The sequence below is a fragment of the Uloborus diversus genome, chromosome 9, assembly GCF_026930045.1.
Source record: "Uloborus diversus isolate 005 chromosome 9, Udiv.v.3.1, whole genome shotgun sequence".
Lineage (NCBI taxonomy): Eukaryota > Metazoa > Arthropoda > Arachnida > Araneae > Uloboridae > Uloborus > Uloborus diversus.
This window is the reverse complement of record NC_072739.1, coordinates 119,052,482-119,080,307: the sequence shown is the minus strand read 5'-3', so window position 1 is coordinate 119,080,307 and position 27,826 is coordinate 119,052,482. Positions and strand designations below refer to the sequence as shown.

Sequence of the window (27,826 nt, the reverse complement as noted above, 5' to 3'; positions counted from 1 at the left end):
AAGGTTTTTTCTTTGGTGCCCAGAGCTTGAAAACAGTATTTATATATATTTAGGGCTCTGAATCAAAATCTGAATACAGTTTTTCCCCAGCAGCTCTACTTTTTCGGATAAGTGCAGCTGTTTTAACGAAAATGAGCAGTTTTAACTCCATTTTGGAGCACTACCTAAACCACTTCCAAAGCAAGTTATAGGTTTCTGAAACAAGGATTGCTTCCAGCATCTTTGCCCTATTTGTAAGGCTGCAATCTAGTTACTTCCAGAAAAATTCACTACATGAAGTAAATATCTGGCAAGTTTAGTAACAACGCTTCAACAAATTAAGATGAACTTGTAAGTTCTTGCTTTGCATGTATTCGCTTCATGTAATGTGTGACAAATTGAATCTTTGCACATAATATTTTCAGGGCCCAATTAATATAGTGGGTGACCCTAGACAAACATTTTTTGGCGGTCCTCTGCAGTCAAAACTTATAAACGTAAGCATTAGTGCAGAGCCAGAGGTGGTGGTTTTAGGGGTGTTGAGGTGTTGAACCACTACTTCAAAATATTTGTTGTTGGGAGGAAGAGCATCCCAAACTTGTATACCTAAAAAAAGGGGGAAATAAAGGAGAGTACCTTAATTTTCTTTCATTATCTTAAATAATAGACTACAACAATTTTATGATTAAAGTGAAAAAACCAACGTAAATAAAGCACAAATTTTGAAGAAAATACAGCATATAGCTATTTCAAGGCTACAATGGAGCCTCTTCTGGTTGTGTTGGTGAGCTTTTTGCACTGATGAAGAGGCTCCATTGTAGCCTTGAAATAGCTATATGCTGTATTTTCTTCAAAATTTGTGCTTTATTTATGTTGGTTTTTTTCACTTTAATCATATTGTAGCACAAAGCTTATACGATATTTTTTCATTTACAACAATTTTAGTCTTTTACGGCCCTTAAAAATCGGGACCCATGGCCAACAGCCAAATTGGTCTGTTTGGTAATTGAGTACTGATTATTTGTATAATACAATAGGAATAAAAACTCCATGTTCCGCTTTTTATTTGATCTATGGATGTAACTTAACCCATGTGATGTATATTTCAATGTTATATCTTAGAAATTTAAGCTCCTGTGCAAAAAATTATGTCATATTTGAACTTGGGGCACTCATACTCACTCACTTGGGGCAATTTCAACTTGGGGCAAATTCATACGAAATCAGCTTCAAATACCTAAGCACCAAAATGATTGTTTCCCTGTGTTATCAATATTACCCAGATTATGCCGATTTTGGCTTATCCAGAACATCTTTGGTCCCAGTTAGTCCAGATAAACAAGGTTGTACTGATTTGCATAAAAAGTATCAATTTTGCATGTTTTCATAATGAAATATTTTTGCAGAACTAATAATAATAATTAAATACAATACAAGAAAATGCATTACAGGTTTGGAAACTATCAAAAGTCATATAATTTTGTTTCATAACAGAAAATTATTAACAAAAACAAAAAATTGGAAATAGCTTGAAATATCTTTTGTATCTGAAGAATTCCACTTATTTTTTAACATGATAGAGATTAACAGGAGATCGAAAATGAGATTAAACTTTCTGGCAAGCAATTAAAACTAAATTTCCATTTTTTTTAACATTTTTTGAATAACAAAAAATTTATTGATATTTTTGAGTGTCAGAATATAATATGAAAAAGAAAGGAGGAGTTTTAGTCATCATATTTTTACTGAACATGGAACAAATGCTTTCATTCATTTCCTAATAAGAGCATTAAATGTGGATTTACATTTTGATTCCTAAAGTTTTGTGTTTCTCCTGAATGAAAATACATTATAAGGTCTCAAGAGAAAAATGATGATTTACTAAAAAAGTAATGAATTTCAGGAATGTATTCAAAGGTAGAGAGGTAAGAAGAGATCACTGAAACTTCTATTTGAAAAAAAACCTATTTAAGATTAGTATGTTAATTAATTAGAAAACAAAGATTAACCAAAGTGATACAAAGTACAAACCATTTCTTCTTTATTTTCAATGTAAATGGAAAGCTTTATCAGAAATGATACAACTACAATTAAACGCATTAAATGTGGATTTACATTTTGATTACTAAAGTCTTGTGTTTTTCCTGAATGAAAATACATTACAAGGTCTCAAGAGAAAAATGATGATTTACTAAAAAGTAATGAATTTCAGGAATGTATTCAGAGGTAGAGAGGTAAGAAAAGATCACTGAAACTTCTATTTGAAAAAAAAAACCTATTTAAGATTAGTATTGTAACGGATCCGGCGAGACTTCCAACTTTCTTGAGAGGATGACACAGTTCTTGATTAAAAACACAAAGAATTTATTTACACTATGTACAGGAAAGATCGTCAACAACTGCTAAATTAATCATCAGCAATTAAGCAAATATCACACCACACCGTAAACTCAACGGTTACACACGTATTTACTTCCAAATACGAAAAACAACACAGCGAAATGCTTCCCAATAAACGGAGCAAATACGCTCCCAGTTCGAATTCTCAATCGAAACTAAACTTTTTATCACGCGGGACGCCTTTATAAACATCGAAAGAAATCTCTCAAATATTCCAAATGCTTCTGGAAAATAGTAGACCGTTATCAAATTTTATCAATGAACAAAAAAGAAATAGGGGGAGTGTATACTTCAGCCATATGTATAGGGGTTGTATATTAATTACGGGAAACTATTTACAGGTTACGTTACTACAATAATTACTATTTAAAGAATTTGTAACATTGCCCCCTTCCTAAGGACTGCACGTCCCGGGCAGTACAATCCCCAGAAAGGGTGCAAACTTCTATCACAAGTTCACAAATACACACATTAAATAATAACCAATAATCAATAGGAAACACAATAATAACAAGAAATATTACTAAACATTAAAAGCAAAAAAATTATCTACAACTTTTATGTTATCAACCATGGTTGTTTACATGAATACTCATGAGCTATGGTCATAGTATGGGGCTAACCGATCATAATGTACAATCCTAGGTTTTGCATTAGGGTCCATCCCAATGCGACTGCAATTTGGGTGAAAGACCTTTCCGTCGGATGGGATTCCATAACCAAACCTTGTCGCCTTCGTTGAATTCATGTTCAGTAGACCTTGTGTCGTATCGGGTCTTCATCTTCTCCGCCGCGATGTTGATTCGCTCTCGTGCGAAGTTATGAACGTCTTCCAACCGGGCCTGGAGATCCTGGATGTACTCCTTAGGCGATGCAGGCGCATCCGGAGGACGACCGAAGACGAGATCACAAGGTAGCCTTAGCTCTCGTCCGAAGAGCATCTGAGATGGGGCATATCCGGTAGTCTCGTGGACAGCACTGCGGTAGGCCAGCAGGAACAAAGGTAGTTTCTTGTCCCAATCCTGTTGATTTCTGGAGACCATAAGCGAGAGATTATTCAGGATTGTGCGGTTGAATCTCTCCACCATGCCGTCCGATTGTGGGTGTAGTGGTGTTGTCCTAGTTTTCTCAATTCCCAAAATTTGACATAGGCCCTTAAACACAGCAGAGATGAAATTCCTCCCTTGATCGGAATGAATCTGCAAAGGTGTTCCATATCTCGAGATCCAATGTTGGACTAGAGTCTCTGCTACGGTGGTAGCTTCTTGATCTGGAATGGGATATGCTTCTGGCCATTTGGTGAAGTAGTCGATGGAAACAAGAATGTATTTGTTCCCATCAGCAGTTCTTGGTAGAGGACCCAGGATGTCGATCCCAATTCGTTCGAAAGGAGCTCCAACGTTGTACAGATGTAGCTTCCCTTTGCTTCTTTTCTTCGCTCCTTTACGAGCAGAACAGGCGTCACAAGAATGGCACCACTTCTCCACGTCATCCTTCGCCTTGCTCCAGAAGAAGCGCTCCCGAACTTTATTGAGGGTTTTCAACACACCAAAATGTCCTCCAGTCGCACTGCTATGTATTTCTTTCAGAACATCTGAAATCCTTGATCGGGGAAGTAGTAACTGCCACCTAGATGCTTTGCCGTCATCAGATTCCCATTTTCGGTGTAGCATGCCGTTCCGTAAATGGAGCGAGTTCCATAAAGCCCAGTATCCTTTTGTTGCAGGGCTGAAGATGGAAACGTCCTGCTAGCTAGGTCGCCGACTGTCACTCTCCATGAACTCCAAAATTGGTTTTATGTCGGGGTCTTCAAGTTGATCTTTTCGAATTTGGTCGTCACTCCATGGATCAGGTTTTGGTGATGTTGGAGTCACTGTCACCTGATAGGCAGTAGGGCTAGTCGTTCCATACTGTTTCTCGATTCGGGAACAATAATTGCAGTTCTCAGGACAGGGTCTCCTTGATAAAGCGTCTGCATTACCGTGAGACAACCCTTTTCGGTGCTTGATCTCCATGTCATATTCCTGGAGCCGCTGTATCCACCTGGCTATCTGGCCTTCTGGATTCTTGAAGTTCAAAAGCCAAGTTAATGAGGCATGATCTGTCCGAAGCAGAAATTTTCGGCCGTAGAGGTAATGATGGAAGTGTTCTACAGCGTTCACTATGGCCAGTAACTCCTTTCTGGTGACGCAGTAATTTCGCTCCGACTTTGATAAGCATTTGCTCCAGTAAGCGATGATGTGTTCATTGCCGTCAATTTCTTGGGATAAAACAGCTCCGATGCCCTCGTGGCTCGCATCAGTGCCTAGGATGAAGGATTTTCCAGGCTGAGGATATGAGAGAATAGGCGTTGATGTTAAAGCCTCCTTCAGTCGTAGAAATGCATCTTCGCATTCTTTGGACCATTCAAACTTTTGCTTGCTCTCCGTCAGCTTATGCAAAGGTCGTGCAATGTTGGAAAAAACCCTTCACAAACTTCCTGTAGTACGTGCAGACAGGAAACTTCGCAGCTGATGGATGTTTTCGGGACGACTCCAACTCTTGACCGCGGATACCTTTTCTGGATCGGTTTGTACACCCTCAGAAGAGATGATGTGACCAAGGTAGTTCACTTCCCGGCGGAACAAATTACATTTGGACGGGCTTAACTTCAGATTGGCTTCCTTAAGCTTTTGCAGCACCTTCCTAAGATTTGCCAGATGTTCTTCGAAACTGCGTCCCACCATGATGATATCGTCTAAGTAGACCAGACAGGATTCGTAGGAAAGTCCTCTTAACACTGTCTCCATAAGACGCTCGAACGTAGCTGGTGCATTGCAGAGGCCGAAGGGCATCACTTTAAACTGCCATAAGCCTTGTTCAGTTGTAAACGCTGTCTTCTCTCGGTCATCAGGGTGTATCTCAACCTGCCAGTAGCCGCTCTTCAAGTCCAGGGTCGAAAACCACTTGTGTCCGGAAAGAGTGTCTAAGGTGTCGTCTATCCGTGGAAGAGGGTAACTGTCTTTCTTGGTGATTTCATTCAGCCGTCGGTAATCAACACAAAATCTGGTGGAGCCATCTTTCTTTCGGACCAAGATGATGGGAGAGGCCCAAGGACTGGATGAGGGTTCGATGACATCATTCTCCTGCATCTCTTTCAGGAGGGTCTCAACCTCTTCCTTCTTAGCGAACGGTAGTCGTCTTGGATGCTGTTTAATAGGGGGTGTTCTCCAGTGCAAATCCTATGCTGCGTTAAATTCCTACGGCCAACATCCTCCGATGTAGATGAAAACAGATGCTTGAAGTCGTCCACCAATTGTTCCGCAGCAGTTCTTTGATCTTTCGATAATGACGCACTTCCAATTAACTTCGACGTCAAGGACTCAGAAGACACAGTCTCGGGGGAATTGATTCTTCTAATGATGCAGTTTACTGGAGTACAAGTTGCCAACACTTCACCTTTTCGGATATTCCTCGGCCTTTCGCTCACGTTGGCGACTCTCACAGGAATTACATCCTTAGAAAGGTCCACAAGCGTAGATGCTACCAGCACTCCTTTTAGGCTATTGCTTAGGTTAGGGTATTCAATGAGTCCAAATCGAAAACTATTGCTTTCTTCAATGGAGCCAGATATTAATGATTCTGACCTTGAGGGAACCGATAAATCTGTTTGGGCTATTATTTGATGAGCGGATTTTACATCATTTTCAACGTTGAAGATGGCTATGTCTTCTCTCATTGAGTGCAGTTCATTATTCTTGAAGTCCAGGGTGAAGTCATATTTCTTTTAAAAAGTTCAATCCGAGAATGAAGGAGTCCGTGATATCAGCGACGAATGCCGTATGATGGTAGGTGGCATTCCCAAACACTATTTCCAAGTCCACTTTACCTTCAATCTCGATTTTGTCACCTGTCACAGTCTGGAGACTTACGTGTGGCGATGTCCACAACAGTTTCAATCCAAATTCACGAGCCATATCTGTCCTAATGATTGTCACATTGGCTCCAGTGTCGACAATCAGTCTGCAGGGATTCCCATTTACATGTGCATAGATGAAAAGTCCATTACTGCCGCTACTAGAAGAGGAAATCTGCAGAGCTCTGGTGGTGGTGTTTTCCTTCCCTCGCGTAGCTTGGCGAGCCGGACAACTCCTTCGCAGGTGCCCTGCACTACCGCATTTCCAGCACTTCTGCTCTTGTTTCTTTTGGGCTGTTATGCTGTTCAGATGTCTTGCCAAGTCACCGAGTTGTCTCTCAAGTTCAGCGAGATGAGATGACCTGGAATCAGACTCATCAGCTTCCTGAGTCCGGATGGGATGGCGATCCACACAGGTTGCTCCTTGGGCGGCCTCGTATCTCATCGCATACACCAAAGCAGATTTCAGGTCGTTTACATCCGCCATCTGGAGGGCTTTCTGGATTTCAGGATTCCGAACTCCGTCGATGAAGTAGTTGAGTGCCAAGTTGTCTCCAACATCCGCAGGGCAGTCGCAAAAAGCAAGATGAGACAGTCTTTCGATATCCGCTGCAAGCTCTTGCAGGGTTTCCCCAGTTTTCTGGAAACGGGACTTCAACTGGAGTCGGCTGAAATCTTTCCAGCACTTTTCACCGAAGCGAAGCTCCAACGCAGATGTGAGGGCGGCGAAATCCAGGCGCTGGCTGTCCGGAAGGTTCTGGAGAATGTCCGCTGCGTCACCTCTCAGGGATGCTGTAAGATGACAGGCCTTGGTAGCAGAGTCCCATCCGTTCGCTTCCGCCACTATCATGAACTGAGTTTTGTAAACCTGCCACGAAGTTTTCCCATCAAATGTGGCAAGTTTAATGGACGGTCGAGCAACCGATGAGGGAGCGCCAAACTGTAGAGCTGCTTTCCGCGGTCGCCAATCTCCTTTCCATATCTTTAAAGATCTCTTCTTTAAGTAGATGAAATTTCCTATCTTCTTCTTCAAATTTATTTTCTACAGCATTAAATTGGCTTTCAACGGTATCAAATTTTTCTTCAATAGCATCTAGTCGATGCTCTATGTCACTAAATTTATTTTCCATCACAGTCTTTACCGAAATAAGGTCGTTTTTAATTTCTTCTTGGTTAGACGTTAAGTCCTTTTTCAGCACCGTTAAATAGCTTTTTAACTGGTCTTGATTTGCCAACATACTTGCTGTCAGATCACTTTTTAATTGTTCTTGATTAGCCGCCAAATTTTCAGTCAAGTCACTTTTCACAGCATTAATTGCTTCCAGAAGTTGTTTTAATTGGTCATCCATTGCGCGAGTAATCACCATAAAAAATAAAGTCCAATTCAAAATCTTTATGAAAAAATGTCCAAAGTCACACTTACTCCAAGAAAGTCCAGAAGCCCCACGTTGGGCGCCAATTGTAACGGATCCGGCGAGACTTCCAACTTTCTTGAAAGGATGACACAGTTCTTGATTAAAAACACAAAGAATTTATTTACACTATGTACAGGATAGATCGTCAACAACTGCTAAATTAATCATCAGCAATTAAGCAAATATCACACCACACCGTAAACTCAACGGTTACACACGTATTTACTTCCAAATACGAAAAACAACACAGCGAAATGCTTCGCAATAAACAGAGCAAATACGCTCTCAATTCGAATTCTCAATCGAAACTAAACTTTTTATCACGCGGACGCCTTTATAAACATCGAAAGAAATCTCTCAAATATTCCAAACGCTTCTGGAAAATAGTAGACCGTTATCAAATTTTATCAATGAACAAAAAAGAAATAGGGGGATTGTATACTTTAGCCATATGTATAGGGGTTGTATATTCATTACGGGAAACTATTTACAGGTTACGTTACTACAATAATTACTATTTAAAGAATTTGTAACAGTATGTTAATTAATTAGAAAACAAAGACTAACCAAAGTGATACAAAGTACAAACCATTTCTTCTTTATTTTCGATGTAAATGGAAAGCTTTATCAGAAATGATACAACTACAAACAATAAGTCGGAAGATTCTCTATTTAAGCATTTGGCAAGCAGTGATATTATTCCTCGGTTAACCATCTTATATTCAACTTTGCGATCTTCAGCAACGTGATGGAGCAACAGAAAACAAACTAAAATAGAATGGTTTAAGAAATACGTTAGTTATAGTATGTACTCAATTTAAAGTTGTAAAGATAAAAAGCTATAAATCAGAAATTAATTGACAGTTACTGATCAAAAGCTGATACATGGCGAAATTTGCATATTTAACAAAAAGAAAAGGAGCTATTTATTAAAACAAGAACAAATAACAAGCTTATTCATAATACACAGTAACTAATGTAATACAGTGTAACCTTGATAACTCGACAACCTAAGGAAAATGAAAACATGACAACTTAATGGATGTCAAATTACTGAGGTTACATTAGAATATCTGTATCATCTACTTACTAATGTTGACATTCACATTATAAAAATTAATTCCAGTAAATATATTTTTTCTTTTATTTTTTTGAAAAGTACATAATAAAATCTCTAACATTATTTGAATACCTTATGAGAATAAATCCATAACTTTTGAAAAAAAGGTGAAAAAACTTCCTGTCAGTTAAAGCCTGCTCACAACATAAAAGCAGCTATGGGTACATTTATCCTACCGTTTTCTATCCTCTTAGAATTGCACTAACAGCACAGCACTGAGTGTGTGCTGACTCTCTTGGATAAAGGATAAAACTCTCTAAAAGAGCTTTCGAGAAAAGGTTTGACTGAACGAGAAACCGCAGCGTAAAATTCTGAGAAGAACTCAATATGAAAGAATGTTGGTAGCAAAAATTGGACTACTATAATAACTGGATAAGCATCTTCAGTTGTAGTTGTAGGCACAGTATTTAATTCTTCGAGATCCACATCGATTTCATCCAAACACTTAGCATCGTCAATTCTTTTGTAGTATATTTTTGTTTTGCATTAGCCCACAACTCATTAAATTCTTTTTGAGCTACACTAGGTTTTCTTCCTCTCTTATATTCTGCAAATAGGTCTTTATACAGAAAACTAGTTTAGACATTGTTTTAATGCAAACGTACTAGGTTAAACAATTTACGCAAGTGTTCAGTGCCGAGAAACAGAATAATAGAGTCAAGCGGGCGCGCAGGCGGTTGTCGCGGCTCACAATCGAGAACTTCACTTCGCTCACGTGGCAACGGCGAATCAAAGTCGCACACTACAAGCCGCTTTACGGCTGAGTGTTGCTTATTTGTCGAAAAAATAAATACACATGATATATTACTACCACCCTCCCTCCCCCTATGTGATGTTTTGTGATTTTTTCTGGACCGCCCCTCCCCCCTTTTCGAGCCTCATGTAATTAATGGATGCTCCCTTAGACCTAGAAACATTATTTACATAAGAGGCAGTGAGAAGCAAAGGATGTAAGTGTCAAAATTAAAAACTAGGAGATAACCAGCACAAATGGTAGGTGAACCTCTCCTCTGTCTAGTGGCAATGATAATACAAGTAGCCCTGGTAGTTGCTGCTGTACAGCATGATTTAGGAAAACTTTTCAATGAAAGCCTACCAAGGATTTATCTTTTAACACCTTTTACTCAAAACTTGAAAATGTCCACTTTGATCCCTTCACTTCTCACTGCCTCATGTGATAAATTTATAACTAAACTATTATATTAAATGCTACTCTCAACTTCAACTCAAACAGCACAATCTTTTGAAATTCTTATAGGTTTATTTAATAATTTACAATCCTCAAATATTACCATGATTTGTCAAGTCTGACCAATTCAATACAAAAACATTATGTGAGCTCATAAAAAAGACATCCAACAAAAAGTTTGGACACTTCAAAGTATTTTAATTTACAGTCGGATCTCGATAACTTGAATATTCCTTTATTCCAAGGTTTTTATTGGATCCCAAACTCTTGCGACTGTTGTGGAAACTTCTTATAACTCGAACATTTTAGTTGGTCCCTTGGGACTCTTCCGAGGTATCAAGAGTTGGCTGTATAAAGTTTTTCTTTTTTTTTTAGTTTCACAGTAGTAGACTTTACATGGAATTAGACATCAATAAAAATAACAAATTAACAATAAACTAAAAAAGTAGGACATACCTTTAAGGAGTTGGTCTTGCTTTTTGACTAAACTTCTATATTTTTGCAAACTTTTATCATAATCGTTTACAGCAGCAACATTAGACTTTCCAGAATCTAGTTCAAAATGTTAAGATGAAATTCTTAAAATTATACAATTTATATGCAGACTGGTCATATGGAATAGCATTGATAAATAAAAAAAGATCAAGAATTAAAATGTTAGTCTATGTCTCACTAAATGTACATTATTTAACATACGTACACTGGAAGACAAACTCATGAATAGTATGAAGATGGCCATGTAACATAAACATAAATTGCTAGGCAAGTACTATATAAAGATGCACTGCGAGCACATGGAAATTCACTTTGGTTAATCAGATACAAACGTAAAGCAGATTAAATTCATCATATACACAGGACTTCAGAAATCCGAAATAATTGGGGCTAATTCCAGTTCAGATTTACCGGGTGGCCCATTTAATATCTTATTAGCTTAACAGGAATCTGAAACTCTTAGTCTTAAGTTAATAATAAAGCAATCTTACCCCTGATAAAGCATGAGTGCTTAATACATCATCTACGTTATAGCATCAGGAATATTATTGCAAGTATCTCATTTTCCGGCATATTATTGGCAGATTATGTTAGAAAAGAAAATTTAATTAGATGCGGATTGTACACTGCTGCAGATGATCTATGCTTTTTCTTTTCCCAATGCCAACACATTGAACCTCAATGTTCAGCAGAATTCACCTATAGAGACCGATTCCTTGCCTCTAGGGATGTTTATTTTCCATAGCTTGAATTTTCCTCTTACAGAATTCAGCATGAGAAAATTAAGTTACCATGTAATTAAGAAAGATGCAGTCTCCATTTGCACTAGACAAGACCGTTTGCTCCTTTGTCCTGACTATTTGTCTCTAAGTATTTAGTGTATAATAATCACGATTTCAAGTAGTATTTTTAGATTAATTTTGATGATACTTAAAAAATCATTATTTCTTCATGTTTTTAACTTAGTTGCTATAGTTTAGTTTTGACATCATCTGAGGATTATATCTTCGGATTATACGAAGATTTTTTTCTTCACACTGATTTTAGGACATGCTAATTATACGCCACTGGGGATAATACACAAGAAAATACAGTATGGACAGAACAATATATACAAAGCAAGTGTACATGAGCAAGGTAATATTTTTACTAGTGTCTGCTCTACTCTCTGGTTGTGAGCATCAGCTGAGTGAAATATGTTGATATGTTGATTACAGGTTGATCTCCTACTGTTCTGCCTGTAGTAAGACTTTTATTAATTGCTCACAACATATTAATGTCCAGCAAAAAGTAAACACAGAGCTTGTGCAGTTATCATTTGCTAAAGGCTAGAAGTGCTCAAACGCCTAGACAAAGAAGAAAGCGGAATAAAATTGGCTGTTAAATTCTGTGTGGTGAAGCTAAAACCAGTGATTGTAAGAAAAACCGAGCTACAATGGAATATTTCTAAGACAAGTGATAGACAAGTGTCCGTTCTATGACTAGTGATAGAACAATTGAACAATGACACAATTCAAGTTTCTGTTCATCTAATTTTAAGCATTCACTTCACACAAGGCGTTTGGATTATCTGGAATTTCATAATTCCGATGGATTTCCGAGCTCCCACGGTATAAGTTTACATTTAGGCAAATATAAATATTATTTATTTTTATTCTACTCAATAGAATAAACATTTTACGATGCACATTAGACAAATATATTTTTGAATCCAAAAACTATTTCAGAAATTTGCATACAAAACTATTAAAATTACATATTTTGCATGATTTTTAATCTTTTTTTTTTTTTCTAGTAAATAATGCATAAGATAAAAATACCTTCAAAAAATTTGCTTTACACAAAACTCCTTTTTTTAAATTTTAGCATTTTTTAATACCAAATAACTAATGAGCTATATGCATATATATTCTTGAATGAAAATAGATAAGAGAAGGATATTAATACTCTTTTTCTTAGCCATTTCATCGCTCCACTGTTCATAGCGCTTTAATTCACTATCTACAACATCGATGCACAAAGAGCCAACCTAAAGTATTTACATTAAAATATAAATGCTTCATACAAATTTTGACAAGATAATCATAAGTTTAAATCATCAAACCACTCTAAAAAATTTAAGACAATGAGAAAAATTTCTTTTTTGTTTCAAAAAAATTTATTCTGAAGAGCTTATTGATAATATATATTTTTCATATCAGAAATTTGTCACATAGTAACTTTTTTCCAAATTGCAACAATAACAACATATTGTTTAAATTGTACAAAAGGTCATTCTATAGTGACTAACGTAACATTCGCAGCAGATTTTCTAACTCTTTCTACTTAAAACCTAAAGTTAAAAAAAAATTTTTTTGGTTTAATATGCAGATTTAAAATGTACAAGGTGACTGTTTTTCATATCTACTAAAAATTTTAAGCAAAATAATTGCTGACAGGCATTTTTTCCAGCAAAAAAGGCATTGTGACTAACATAACATTTTTGCAACCCTGAGAAACAATGCTCTTATGTTACGAGACAAATTTTTCTGACAGTTACGCGGACATTTAAAATTTGGCTGATATATTTGTAAAAGGCAAACAGTTTATTTTTTAAAAAATATACTACACATTTAATGCAGCAGAACTTTTTTGGGCCCTTAGTGGTACTTTTACGAAAGGTGTGTGACTAACGTAACATGACTAACGTCGAGTAACAAGCAATGCATACATATAAAAAACTTTTTGTAATTAATCTCTTGCACTTACATTATTTTTAAACTTTTTAAGAACTTTTTTTATGTTCCAGTATGGTTCTTTCTTTACTTTTTTTTTCAACATCAGAGTAAGAAATTGAATGGAAGGATTCAGTTTATCTTGCTCAATTTGAATATTCCAATTTTTTTTTTTTTTTTTTTAACTGCTTTTATTAACTTTGGGCTAATTAAATCCTAAATATCTCTCTTTTAAAGAGTTAACTTTATATAAGTTGATAGTTTCACCAAATTTTAGTATTCTGCCAATATGCTAGTTATTTTCATACGAAACTTCATAGTACTTTTCAACGACATATTATTCTTCAAGGTTTATTGAATCATCGAACAAATAGTGTTGTACATCCTGAATTAAAATGTAATATTGAAAAAAAAAAAGTTCAAACATTTTTGCAGAATGCATTTTAATTCCTGCTATCACTACAAATGTTTAAATTTCTAAATCATTTTTATGCATTTTCTGTAATATGTTACAGCAGTGTTTATTGTCACTGTATCATACAACATCTTCAAACATTTTCCCAATGAGCTGCCATTACTTCATTTTAATAATTAGTGGGGATATTTTCTAAAAAATATAAACGTTCCTCTTTGTTAAGATTGTCTTTCCATTTTCTTCATTCTTTAGCTTGGGTTCTTGTGTTGAATGCATCATCAGTAAAGTACTCCTTTTGCTTTACCAACCCTTCTTTAAAAAAAAAAAAGTTCTTTTTTACGTTGGAGGTGTTTCATTTTAAAGAAGATCTTTAAAAAAGTCTTTTTTAAGTAGACAGAAGGTCTACATTGCAACATAACTAGAGTTATTTTTCACCCTAAATCTTTTTAATCAATGTAGCTTGTCTACTTATTCAAAATTGTTAATGAAAATGTATATTAAATTAAATAAACTTTAAATAATAGCCATTTTTTAAATGTTACGTTAGTCGTAGCTCAAATGTTACCTAGGTCACACTAATTATTTTATATCTACTGTTTCTAAAATAAATATTTTGCTCTTTTTAAGTAGATATGATACAGATGTAAGAAAATAAAAAGTGTTGACGGTACAATTATCTGGTTTAGTTTTTAAACAGAAAATAGTACATTTTCGTGACTAACGCAATGCAAATATTTTCAGTGAAGTAACCAAACTAATTCAAATACTTATCTTATAATATATGTAAAAAGAACAGTCAATTTTATTGGGCCAACATCAAATCTTTTGGAATAAAAATAGTTCTTTCAAAAATTTGAAAAAGTTTTTACACTACGTAAGAAAACTTAGACTTATGTTTTAGCGTATGTTAAGCCTTCTTTACAACCTTGCACGTTTAAAGTCAGAAGAAAAACACCAAACAGAATTTTTGCAAACTCTTACTGGATTTATAAACTAGAATGTATGCTGAATGAAATGAGAGGTCACAATTAGGGCTTTGTGAAAAAATAATTTCTGAGGCTAAGGTTGACATTTCTATGGAATGATCCAAAAGCAAATTTCACACATCAGGAATATTATAGTATAATTATAGTATTTTAAAGCATTTTTAAAATGCTTAAATCGATAAAGATGTTTCACTTATTTTTGAAGGATAAAAGGTAGATAAAGTATATTAAGTAGGATTCAAAAATGCTCTCATTTATAAGAATTTGCATTTTAATGCAAAGCTTGGTAATAACAAAAGAAAATGTTGCGATTTGTACACATGAATTATAAAAAATTTTGATAAGCTTAGTGAAAAATATTTTCCTTAAGAGATGAAACAAGTTAATGATTAAGATTATTTTAGCTGTTAATTTGTAAAACAAATGTTAATTTGTAAAACAAATGAATATTCAATTCAAAAAACTATCTTCTATCATGTTTACAAGACTGAAAGCAAGAGATGCAAAAAAAAAAAAAAAGTTTTATTCTTTATACACTATAAGTAAAGTCCAAATTTTAAAAATAATATTTAAAGGTGTAAATTAAAATAAATTACCTTATGCTGAGCAATAACTTGGTGAAATTGACTAAAGACAGAAAAACAGTAAAATATGTGAACAATATTAGTACTCAATTCAATAGACTTTCTGCCATCTTCTCGAAGTACTCTTGCTAAGGCTCCCAAAAGAATTTCTAAGAAGTGGAAATAAATAATCACATATAATTTCACTTCAAAAAACAACAGGAAGAAACATTACTTTCAATAGTTACAAGATAAAAAGTTCTGATGAAACTTTCCAATACATGCCTGTCAGCGTAGGAAATAAGCGGTATCACATCACAGTTTGCAATTCAAAATGTATGAAAGCAGACACAATGTCATAAATTGTAATGAAATTTCGCGATCCAAAAAAATAACTGAATATTTTTGAAATGTGAATGACAAAACTACAGTTGATGCAGTGTACTTGAGGCATCATACTTAACGATTTTAGATGACTATTTGTATTAATAAACATAGCGAAAATTCTTTTAGGTTTTTGATGGGGGGTTTTTTCCTTGAAATTTCCGCACCCTAAATATTCTTGTATTTGAAGCACCACTCACTTGCAGCAGGTCTTCTATTTTGAAAAAGATAAGTGATAAAAGTTTGTAACTGAAGTCATTGTTGAAAAAGTTTTAAATGTACACATTAAATGTTACATTTCTTAAAACTTGTTTATTTTCTTGTTGAAAATGTAATTTAGCAAATATCGTAAAATTGCTCCTTAATTTTACAGAACTGCTCCTCAAAATGAAATACTTATTTCCTACACTGATGCTTGTAAGCAATTTTGAATGAAAGGAAGAACAATATTGAAATTTCCCTTCACACAAATCGAACATTATTTGACTAAGTGGTTGACAAAGGCATAGTACTGCAAAATCACTTATTTGGTGAGCCGTAATTTTCACGAAAATGGTGACATCGGCTATTTTGTGAGCTGAAATTTTGCAAATTTTATACGACAAAAACAGAAAGTAAAAAGAAAACAATATTTTGTCAGTATTAAATTTTCATGAAAAGAACTCACAAAAATTGCAAAAACTGAAGCCTTGCATAAATTAATGCTATTACAGTGATAATTAAGGCCCGGATTCTGATAACATTGGCATTTTTTGGCTATTTTTACCTTTTTGGGCATTTCTTATACTCTTAGGAATTTTTTTCATTTGAATGCATTTTTTAAAAACATTTTAGGGCATTTTAAATATTTTAGAAAATAGTTTTTTTTATTAATGATTTTGTCGTATAGGATTATATTTCGTGAGAAATTCTTATAACATGTCTGCCTGTAATATTGTGACTCTCAATATCTCCGACAAATTGCTTATCAGCACCACCCTACAGAAATTCATTAGAAGAACTGACTCATTGTTAAAGCTTTCTTTCATTTGAAATGAGTTGCGCTATTCAGTTTTCAGGAAAAGGACTAAAATTGTTCATAATTGAAAGGAGTTGTTCAAAACAAAAAGGAACAGAAACAACTTCTGTGGACTTTGTGGGAGAACAAATCAAGGGGGTGCTTCCTTAACTTTTTCCTCTTTCTCATGGTTCACTGTAGTAAGTGGCAACCACTCTTCTAGAATAAACACAACATTTTCCCTTTCTATCATTTTAGCATTTATCATTGATTTTGAACTTCAAAGAAAATCTTCTTCCCAATTATGTAGGTGTGTGCATGTAAGTACGTGCACGTTTATATGTGTATATATGTGCGCATGTGTGTGCGTAGTCATTTGTGTGTGTATGTAGGCGTGTATGTATGCGACAGCGCATAGGCATTCATGTGTGTCGGCATGCGTGTGTGTATACATGCATGTGTGTGTAGGATATGGTAGAGACCTGGAGATGGTTTTCGCTAGAGGAGCAGCATCGTGAGGCCGGTTGACCGTGGTACTGCAGAGGAAGGCGGAGGGAAAATAAAATCATAGGACATCCAAACCGTCAAGTGAGAACAATAAGCAATTTGTGATTGCTCAATATTACAATAATATACAAATTTAGGAAAGAAATAATGTTTCAAGTGAAAATTCTTGTTTAAATGTATGCAAAATTCTTTTATTTTTAAATGCATTGTTTATATTTTTAAGGGCATTTTTAGAGACTTTTTTTGGTTATAAAAATCTGGGACCTGATAATGTAGTGAACAATACCAGAAATCTTATACAAGTAACCTGAACTTTTATCCTAAAGTATTATTAAATGCGTCATTTCATTCAAATTGTAAGCAATCTAGTCCCAGTAGACTTTTGGAAATTATACACATTTAAAAAGGTATTTTTCTTATAAAAATGTGTCCAAAGACATGTCCAAAATTTTACAATGATTAATAAGTACAGTAGACCCTCATTTTATGTGGGCTTATTTTATGCGGTTTCGATTATACCCGGTTTAAGATTTGACACCTTTATTTTATTTTACGCGGATGAATTTCGGTTTTACGCGGATACTACAAAGCAAACAGATAAAATTTTCCCCTCTTTTAAAATTCAAACTTCTAAAGATTGCACATTACACGTAATCAACTGCATTTTTGGCGTGCTAATAATCGAGCTTGGGCCACTGGAGACATTTTATGGGATTGGTTCCAGAGTTCTTTCCAGATATAATGTTATTAAACTCACACAGTTCAGAACTCACTGGAAGAAGAGCTTTTAGGAGAGACAAAGGACGACAAAAGCAACGAGGATACAGACATTGATGACACAGAACCAAAAACGTTAACATTGAAAATTTTGAGCCATTCCTTGAAAACACAAAGGATCTTTCTGATTTGTTGGTGAAGGAAGATTCTATAATGGAAATGATCATGGATGCGTTAATGCTCTACAAAGAACTACGGAGAAAAATACTTAATGACTGCCAAAATACTATCAAAGTCAGCCCCTCTTTATAAACACAAAACTAAGTTATGTTTTCCTTATGCATGTTGTGCATAAAAGTCGATATAAGTACACATTAAACTTATTATACAATTAGTCATCACCAGAATGAAGTATTTAGTTATCTATGGAACCAAGCCTCTATTTTAACACTAATATTAGGTCTCAATTTATGTGGTTTCAATTTACGCGGCATTTTCGTTGAACGTAACCCGAGCGTAAAACGAGAGTCTACTGTATAAGAAAATAAGTTAAACTTCAAATATTCGCCATTTTATTTACTGAAAGCAAAATGTAAGTATGTTTTCATAAAACATTGTTCAATTCTGCCTCCTTATTATCACTTGTAACTATTCAGTTTTTAGATTTGTTTAATCAGATAAGAGACAGGTGAATTTAAAACAAAGATTACTATTTAATTACAAATTACAGACATTACCATTTTTTCGGTTTCGATTTTACCCGGTTTAAGATTTGACACCTTTATTTTATTTTACGCGGATGAATTTCGGTTTTACGCGGATACTACAAAGCAAACAGATAAAATTTTCCCCTCTTTTAAAATTCAAACTTCTAAAGATTGCAGATTACACGTAATCAACTGCATTTTTGGCGTGCTAATAATCGAGCTTGGGCCACTGGAGACATTTTATGGGATTGGTTCCAGAGTTCTTTCCAGATATAATGTTATTAAACTCACACAGTTCAGAACTCACTGGAAGAAGAGCTTTTAGGAGAGACAAAGGACGACAAAAGCAACGAGGATACAGACATTGATGACACAGAACCAAAAACGTTAACATTGAAAATTTTGAGCCATTCCTTGAAAACACAAAGGATCTTTCTGATTTGTTGGTGAAGGAAGATTCTATAATGGAAATGATCATGGATGCGTTAATGCTCTACAAAGAACTACGGAGAAAAATACTTAATGACTGCCAAAATACTATCAAAGTCAGCCCCTCTTTATAAACACAAAACTAAGTTATGTTTTCCTTATGCATGTTGTGCATAAAAGTCGATATAAGTACACATTAAACTTATTATACAATTAGTCATCACCAGAATGAAGTATTTAGTTATCTATGGAACCAAGCCTCTATTTTAACACTAATATTAGGTCTCAATTTATGTGGTTTCAATTTACGCGGCATTTTCGTTGAACGTAACCCGAGCGTAAAACGAGAGTCTACTGTATAAGAAAATAAGTTAAACTTCAAATATTCGCCATTTTATTTACTGAAAGCAAAATGTAAGTATGTTTTCATAAAACATTGTTCAATTCTGCCTCCTTATTATCACTTGTAACTATTCAGTTTTTAGATTTGTTTAATCAGATAAGAGACAGGTGAATTTAAAACAAAGATTACTATTTAATTACAAATTACAGACATTACCATTTTTTCGAAGAATATTTAAACTGCCAGTCTGTCGAGCTAGCTGAAGAACTAATGCTGATGCTCTAACTTTTTCAGGAATTTCTTCATATAACAGCTCTATGTAACTATCAACACTGGTAACACTAGCAGTTTCATCCCCAGAAGATATAATTCTTGACTCATTATCTCCATCTCCATCAGTGTCGTCAGTATTATCTAAAATTCCAACAGCATTATCAGTAATAAAAAATGCAATCATTTTAAAGCAATGAATCCAAAATCTTACAATATGTTTGATACATGACTATTACAGACATCTGTTATTTTTTAATAAGCAGTGCATGTCTTTCTTTACATATAGGTCACAACTTGCTAAACTTGCTAACTTTTCTGGATTAAAGCCCCAAATAAAATTGCTTTATTATATACATTTTACTTCAATATTAAATTTAAAATATTTTAATTTGAAGTTTTTTTTTTTTTTTACATTTTAAAAATATTTATGTCCACTAGCGTCTTCTGATGGTTTTTTCAAGAAAGAAAAGTGAGGTGGAGGACAGGTGTCAGTCAACCTCTAGAACGGGTTGATGAGCTCAAAAATTTTGGGAACCACTACTTAAATCAGGGTTCATACTCAATTTGGATCAAAAATTTCCATGACTTTTCCAAGACTTTTTCATGAATTCATAAAAATTTTCATGACCTTGTTACACAAAGAGAATAGTACTATTAAATGCCAAACTTGCCAATTTTCGTAAATGGGCTTTTGAAAAACTCTTATGTGAGTTGGAGGGCACTTACTTGTGACTGAAAAAATATCAATGCACTGCAGAGATTAATAAATTATTCTTATTTGTCTTCATCATATCAATTCAAGTAAAGTAAAAACGCAATACACTGATGTTTAAATGTTTAATAAACATTTAATAAATAGGGCAGAATAGTAATGAATGGAACAAAAATTGAATGGGTCATTACTAAAAGTTACCAATAATAAATTTACTTCATAAAAACATTGCCCTTTGGTGTCAATAGTGCATCTACTCACCAATGTAACTAAACGATATACTATATTTGTCGAGTTAAGTAAAGCCATGTTTTTCAGTTTTTTCATTTTTCTATATTAGATATTTCAGCTGGCCATAAGGGGATCAGTTTTACTAGCTGTATGTTGGGCATCAGTGTTTTAGAGATTAGAACTCCCCTATTTCTATGTTCTATTGCCTGACTAAAATTTTCACTTTCTAAAGCCTTCAACATATTAAGATAAACTCTGAAAAAATTTAATAATGAATTTTTTACAAGTAGTTGAAACAAACTAGGCTGCAATTGAATTACACTTTTTGAGGGGGCGTGGCAAAATCAAGAAAGTGCAAGTCCACTACTACAGAATATAAAATATAAGAAGTGCAGAAAATAATGGTGAATTCAAAATTTGTGATGTCCTAGTAGTAAAATCACATTACAAAAAAAAAAAGGCAAGCGGCTGTTACAGAAGTGGATGAAATTGGATTCTAAAACTCGGACTTGTTTCTAAGATTGTTCAAGTTATATGCAATATTACTAAATCACTCAATATTTCTAGTGCTCTTTTAGATATTGTTACTTTCTTACTATTCAAGACATTTTTTCATGACTTTAACCCCTTGAGGACCAGCGCATGGAAAACGAAGCGCAGCTACGGGACCAAACGTTCCGAAGTGGAACGCCGCCATCGGCCCGAGCATTTACAGCAGTTAAGCCTAACTGAACAAAAATATTCATATAAAATCAGCATTTCAAAATAATGACTTGAAATTTTAAATTTGCTTAAACAATGTACTACTGATTACTAATTATTAATATAAAGACTATTACATTATTAGAAGGGAGTGAAATAAGTAGAATACTAAAACTTTAACTATTTTCACGAAGTTAAATAATATGTGCACAAAAACAAAGTTAGAGTTAGACATCGTGAGTGTGCAATCAAAGAAAAAGAAATGTAGCAAAAAAATATGTTCCTTATGTAATTTTAATTAAAACAACTTAGGTCAACGAATTTAAACTAGTTAAATTCCCACGCAACAATTCTCAAAATTGCTTCATAATTCTCTCGAAAACATTCCCTTTCATTCACTTCGCTAACCATTTTTATTGCAATGTTCCAGTCTCCAAGCAAAAAAGAATAAAGAAGAACAATATCAGAAAGGATTCAAAAATAATCATAAACTTCAGTGCCGCTTGAAATCCTTCCTGTACTCTCATCGAACGGAAAATCCCAAAAGTCTGGAACACATACGCAAAAATATTTTAACCTTCCTCCCCTCCCCCATAATTTATTCAGCTAGATGTATATCTCTTTCAATTACTCGTAACAAAAAAAGAGAAGCAAAGATATAAACAAGAGCAATTGAGACCTCATAAATCGTATGCGCAGAGCAGTGATTCACTGTTGTTTACATAAAAAAAAAATCTATCCCATTGAGAGGTCCAAATAAGAAACTAAAGCGTGTACATGAAGGTCAAATACCATGTGACTCGAATATGATCAAAGTTATAGTCATTTAGCGCCATCTATTATCGTTTAAATATTCAATTCAATCGTTCCATTTCGAGAAAGCGTATATGTGACGCTGGGACCTCAGCGTCGATCAGAGCGCGTAGCGGATGTGTGCCGCTGGGCTGATAAGAGAGGAATTGTTGTGTAGCGTCCGCGTGACGCTGGGTGCGAACGGGTTAAATAAATTTCCATGACTTTTAATGAAAATATTAATTTTCCATGACTTTTCCAGGTCTGAATTTTGTTTATTTTTTTTTTGTATGACTTTCCAGGATTTCTATGACCCGTGCGAACCCTGTTAAATGCTTGGCAAAAAAGGTACAAGTTATTTTCCCTTTTGCCGGATGATAGCAATATGTTTGTTTTCAAAACAAAACTGCTAATTTCTGGAGAATATAAATATTTAATGAGTGGTGAGTAAGTTAGTGATGATTATGTGAATGTGCATTTTATTGAAAAGTAACACACACAATATTTCCCACAATACATAAATAAAAGGAAAGCAGTCAAATGCAACTCGACTTGAGGTGAAATCATGCAAAGGATATCACTTTGAAAAGAAGCAGAACAAACTATAATTTAATCAGTGGGATTTTTACGTGATAGCCAAATTTCGAACAACTTTTATATTAATCTGTCAAAGCCAGACTGTAATGTATTAGCTGTTAAACTTTGCTACTAAAAAAATTGGCAACAACAGCAAAAACTGCTAAAAGAATCCCAATTACAGAATTTTTTACACCATGAAAACCCAAAATATCTTCTTATCAACTTCAAATTAAAATACACCTCAGGGTAAGGCAAATTGTAGTAGATACACCAACTGAATAATATAATACAGTAACCCCTCGTTATATCTCGCTTGTCAAGAGACAACAAAAAAGTACAATATATCCGAAAATGCCATATAATTGAGGTCACAAAAGGTATCAATTCAACTCACGTACACATACAAAAATATTAGTTTGTTATCATAAACATGATTTTTTCAATAAAAACAAAAGAAAATTTGTTTACCAATTTTTCTCTTAAACTAAGAACCAACTTAAACTTTGAAATATTTTTTAAATTTTATTGTTTTATCGTGGAATCCAAATCGGAAGTTGTAAAACAAAATGCAACAAATTAAGTCATATCTAAAATAAACTAGTTTTGCCTACTTATTAAAAAAAAAATACTTTTTCTGGGAAAAAAGAGCTTTTTTTTTCTGCGATGTCAAATGTAAAGTAATATTTAAAAAAAGATTAAGATATCGATTAAAGCAACTAAAAAAAATAATACATAATTTTTCGAGAGACAAAGGGAAAGCGTGATACATCAAATGAGCAATATAACGAGGGGTTACTGCACTATTTTTGAAATTCAACTAAAGCTTGCGAACCTCGTCCTGCTTTTTTAGTTCCTGTGAGTTGTATGCTGAATAAAAAAATTTTTGACAGAGCAACGATATTTTTTCTAATAGTGATGAAGCTGGACTAAAATATTTTAGTGTCTAATGAACAAACCAAGTGATTCAAAGCAGAGGGCGGTAGCCTCAAATACTATAAAAATCAACTTAACAAAATATATTGATAATATTATTACAACAGAAAAAGGTACATAAGATAACAAACCTAATATATTTTGACTGGTTAAAATATATATTTGTCATTATGATATTCTCCCTTCTCCCTTTCTTTCCTTCATTTTTAGATGCATGCATAAACGTTTCATTTTTCACCAATGTACAATCTTAATTGCGATTTATTAACTACATAAATTACCATCTTCCAAAGAATTTCCTTTTCTTGTATGCAAGTAGTAAAGTAATTGTTCTACTTCTGTTTCTTTAGATTGTGGTACAAGAGGACAAGCATCAATTATGAGTTGGGCTAAAGTTTTGATTTGATCTGTTTCAAATGTTCCTTTCAATCTTACGCTGTAAAGAGAAGAAGAAATTATATAATATATTTTTATGATATAATTGTAATTTCTTTAAAGCATCGATCAAGTGAATAAATTTCTTAACTAAAAATCAAAATCTAAACTTTGGACATCTGGACTAAAATTTTTATTTTACAAATATTGGTGCAGTAAACAGGAATATGTATGAAATGTTGACAGCATTTGGTATGTAACTAATGTAAATGAGTTTCTCAATGTTTTTTTTTTTTCCTTTTTTGGCAGATACTGTTGCTTACATCAAATTGCAGAATCATAGATGCATAAAATGTTCAAGTTTTTAAAGGGGAGATAGAAAACATTTTATTTATCAAAATCCGTCAACATACTAAATCTGGGTTAATTTTTTTCTGAAACTGATTATGCAGGAAAGCCATTTTTCCCAACGTAAAACTACAAATTTTTTGGACAATAATTGCCTCATAACAAATTTCGGCACATTAAACAATCTACCATAGAATAGACCATAAAATAGATCCACTGACCACGTAGCAAGTGCACAAAAACAACAGCATTTGAAAAAAAACCTACAGTGTGACTTTTTTTCCCTTGTGATTTTTTCTTTATTTTTGTTTACTATGAATTTACTTTCTACACATATTTTCTTCGGTCTGTAATCTGCAGCAATATTTTTAGCACATAATCTGCATATAATGCATTAGCCTATTATTACACACACTATGCCATTCAAATTAACAATCAAATGAAAAATTATTCTAAGAAAATCATTTGAATTTTTACTTCACATGATTTGCATTGCGTGCTGTTGAAAAAAAAAAAAAAAAAAAGAGAAATATCACTAACAGAAAGCCAATGCTAAAATAGTGCTGCAAAATTACTGTAAAATGCAAAAATCTGAAACTACATGTGGTGTCAAAGAAACACAAAAAAAAAGGTCAAAATTACAATAGAATTCAGCCTGTAAGAGCCAATTGTGAATGGTTTTGGACATTTAAATTGAAAGCAAACATCTTAAGGCTATGTATAGCCTGGAGCAAAGGAGAGTCAGAGGAGACATGATTTAGTTGTTTAAATTTATAAAAATAAAAGATGTTAACGGATTAAATCATTGCACGGAAAGCAGGACAAGGGGTCATTGTTTCAGGCTATTCAAATCTCAAGCTAATCTGGAAATTAGGAAAAATTACTACTTTTGTAGGGTCGTGGGCACTTGCAACAGCTTACCGGAAGAGGCAGTAATGAACAAGGGGGTGGGTAGCTTTAAGAGGGCCATTGATTTTCATTGGGGACTAATGAACCGACTAAGGCCAGTTTAGCTGAGCCCAAAGCCTGTTGCTGGTCGTCACATTTGTATTTGAAATAAATTTTTTTTTTTTTTTCAGAGTCGCATCATTTATTGTTTTTATTTCCTCATGGCAAAGGTTACTTCTTTAGAACTATTGTTACTTCTGGATTAGAAATTCAAAAAGTAGAAACTGAAAAAAATTAGTTGCAACTATCAAATTTTTAATTCTTTCTTTTTTTTATTTTAAAATTATTTTGAAAAACTTGATTGTCTGATAAAAAAATGTATGAATTTTGCTATTTTTGTTGTTTGTTGTTTTTATTCTTACAAGTTTAAGGTCAGCTTACAGTTTTAATTTTTCTGCCCTGAAATCTGCACAACTAGTTCTCTCAAGTTGTGTGGATTTTTGACCTTTCGCTATTATTGAAAACTTAATTTAACAAAAAGTAGAAAAAAAGAGTATATAGTGAAGTTTTTAACTCTAACTAAATTGCTTATTCAAAAGCAGTTAAAAAAGAAAATCTTACAGTTTTTGGCATTGTCTTGATTCCTTCATTGCATAGTCTCCAATGTGAGCCAATATATTAGGATCAACATCATAGTTAACTACTAAAGCTCTCTTTTTTGGGTGCACATCCAAGGATTGAAAGCGAGCATATCTACAATGCACAACATAAAGATATTCATTGTTTTGCAACAAATTTATCACAATGAAGAAATTAATTGATTGAAATTACAAAATGTGCATTAGAAATTCATAAAAACATTAACAGGTAACACCTTTCAAGCAACTTATGCTCCATGGTGTCATCCTTTATGTTATCACAAAATTTTTTTAAATAGAATAATTTATGGAAGAGCTTACAGAATGTAATAAAACAGTTATACTAAAAGAAAAGCCATAAATGTCACATCACTAAGCAATATCAATCTCTACCAGTAATAGTTTTTGACGTCTCCTTTCATTTATAAAAAAACACAAACACACACACACACACACACACATATATATATATATATATATATATATATATATATATATATATATATATATATATATATATATAAACCACAATCATACCAAAAAAAAATCACCACAAATACAAAATTAAAATACAACAATCATAGAACTAATATGAAGGTAATTGTGACAAATTCAAACCATTCACAGTAAAATGCTGCTGTTAACTAAAAATCAATGAAACATTACCTTTGAATATTAAGGTCTTCATCTTGTTTCGGCATTTTTGGAGTAAATCTTGAGAAGTCAATTGAAAGTAAAAGACATTATCAGCAGCATTTTTACGGTCCTATTAAAAAAGTACACTAAAAATTACATAATGTCTTTAAAAATTCCCACATAATCACTGCGATTTTTACAAGAAAAATGTAATTTTTAAAAAATGAAAATTAAAGAAAACCGAATGTTCTCAAAGTGAAAGACCCTGAAGTGTGAGATTAAAAGACTTAGGGGTAAAACTGTCAGTAAAATAAAATGGACTGAGAGAAACCAGAGAACCATAAGCGGCTCAGCTCGTATGGGGTTGGCAACCGGCCCCTCACTTTCGAGAGCAAAAAGGTCCAACCCTTTTAAAATTTAATTACAAAATATACTTTTTGAAAATTTAATTACAAATTAAAAAAATACCTAAATAGTTAAGTATCGAAGGAATTTTGAAACAAGTTTTGACAGCAAACAGCCATTATATATTTTTGAAACATCATCTCCCGTTTTTGTTTAAAAAGAGATAGCTAATAATTTCTAAAATGAAAGTGAATTTGTTTTTTTTTTTTCGTTTAGATCTCTCTTTAACGCGATATGCGAATACTTTTCCACAATTGTGCCGATTTTCCTTTTATACTGAACATACTTCAGCCCAAATATTCGCAAAAGTGTTTTTTGAAATTATCTAAAAATGTCTAAATTAGATAGCTAACCATAAAAATAAACAAATATGTATTTATATAATTTTAAATGCTAGGTTGAAAAATGCGATATTTCTGAAAAAAAATGAGTAAAGGAAAACGTTTTTAACTAAATAAAATAATGAGTTTTTACTGCCAGGATATATTTCACAACAAACAGGATTATTTTGTAGTTAAAATCTAAAAGAAGTTTTTAACTATGTTCTGTAGTCATTATTTAAAAAAAAAAACCCGCATGAATTAGGATGCAGCTCTTTTTACAATTTCAATCACAAATACATTTCCATCCGTTAACATATTTCCTTATGTATTCAGTTTGATCTAAAATTTAAAAAAATCCAAAGATATCCTTACATGGTTAATTTCAAATATATAAATCAGAATAGCAACTCATATTGGATTGGATGATCGCATGTAAACATTACGTATATTGACGCCTGTATGTTTTTTATCCGTAGTACATCCATGGTTTGATGCCAAACTGTAGCTATTCTCTTCGAAAAGTAATGTAAAGGCGAATCTCAATTCTTGACGAAAAGACTACTCCGGCACCTGCTTTAACTCCACTTGGTCTAAAAAAAAAATAACTTATTCTTATGTCTTCTCTAGTTTATTTACATTTTCTTACAATTTTAGGTACATTTAATTGTGATAACCTGAAATGTTATTTGATTTGAGTAATATTTTAAACTCTTTTGCTGTTCTCAACAAATTTTCG

The 27,826-nt window shown here is 33.5% G+C and overlaps 1 protein-coding gene across 1 annotated transcript in view; it reads right to left on the bottom strand.

Moving 5' to 3' along the window:
* Positions 1–27,558, bottom strand: part of LOC129229493 (kinesin-associated protein 3-like) — a 42,511-nt gene extending 14,953 nt beyond the window's left edge. The window contains exons 1-9 of the mRNA XM_054863811.1: positions 27,463–27,558; positions 26,393–26,492; positions 25,710–25,841; positions 23,759–23,913; positions 19,472–19,669; positions 15,205–15,341; positions 12,435–12,522; positions 10,455–10,553; positions 8,279–8,457 (exon numbers count right to left, since the gene is read on the bottom strand). Of these exons, the coding sequence (XP_054719786.1) occupies positions 8,279–8,457; positions 10,455–10,553; positions 12,435–12,522; positions 15,205–15,341; positions 19,472–19,669; positions 23,759–23,913; positions 25,710–25,841; positions 26,393–26,427 (1,023 nt within the window). The 5' untranslated portion in view covers positions 26,428–26,492; positions 27,463–27,558. The remainder of the gene's footprint in view (positions 1–8,278; positions 8,458–10,454; positions 10,554–12,434; positions 12,523–15,204; positions 15,342–19,471; positions 19,670–23,758; positions 23,914–25,709; positions 25,842–26,392; positions 26,493–27,462) is intronic.
* Between the last annotated feature and the right edge of the window lie 268 nt (positions 27,559–27,826).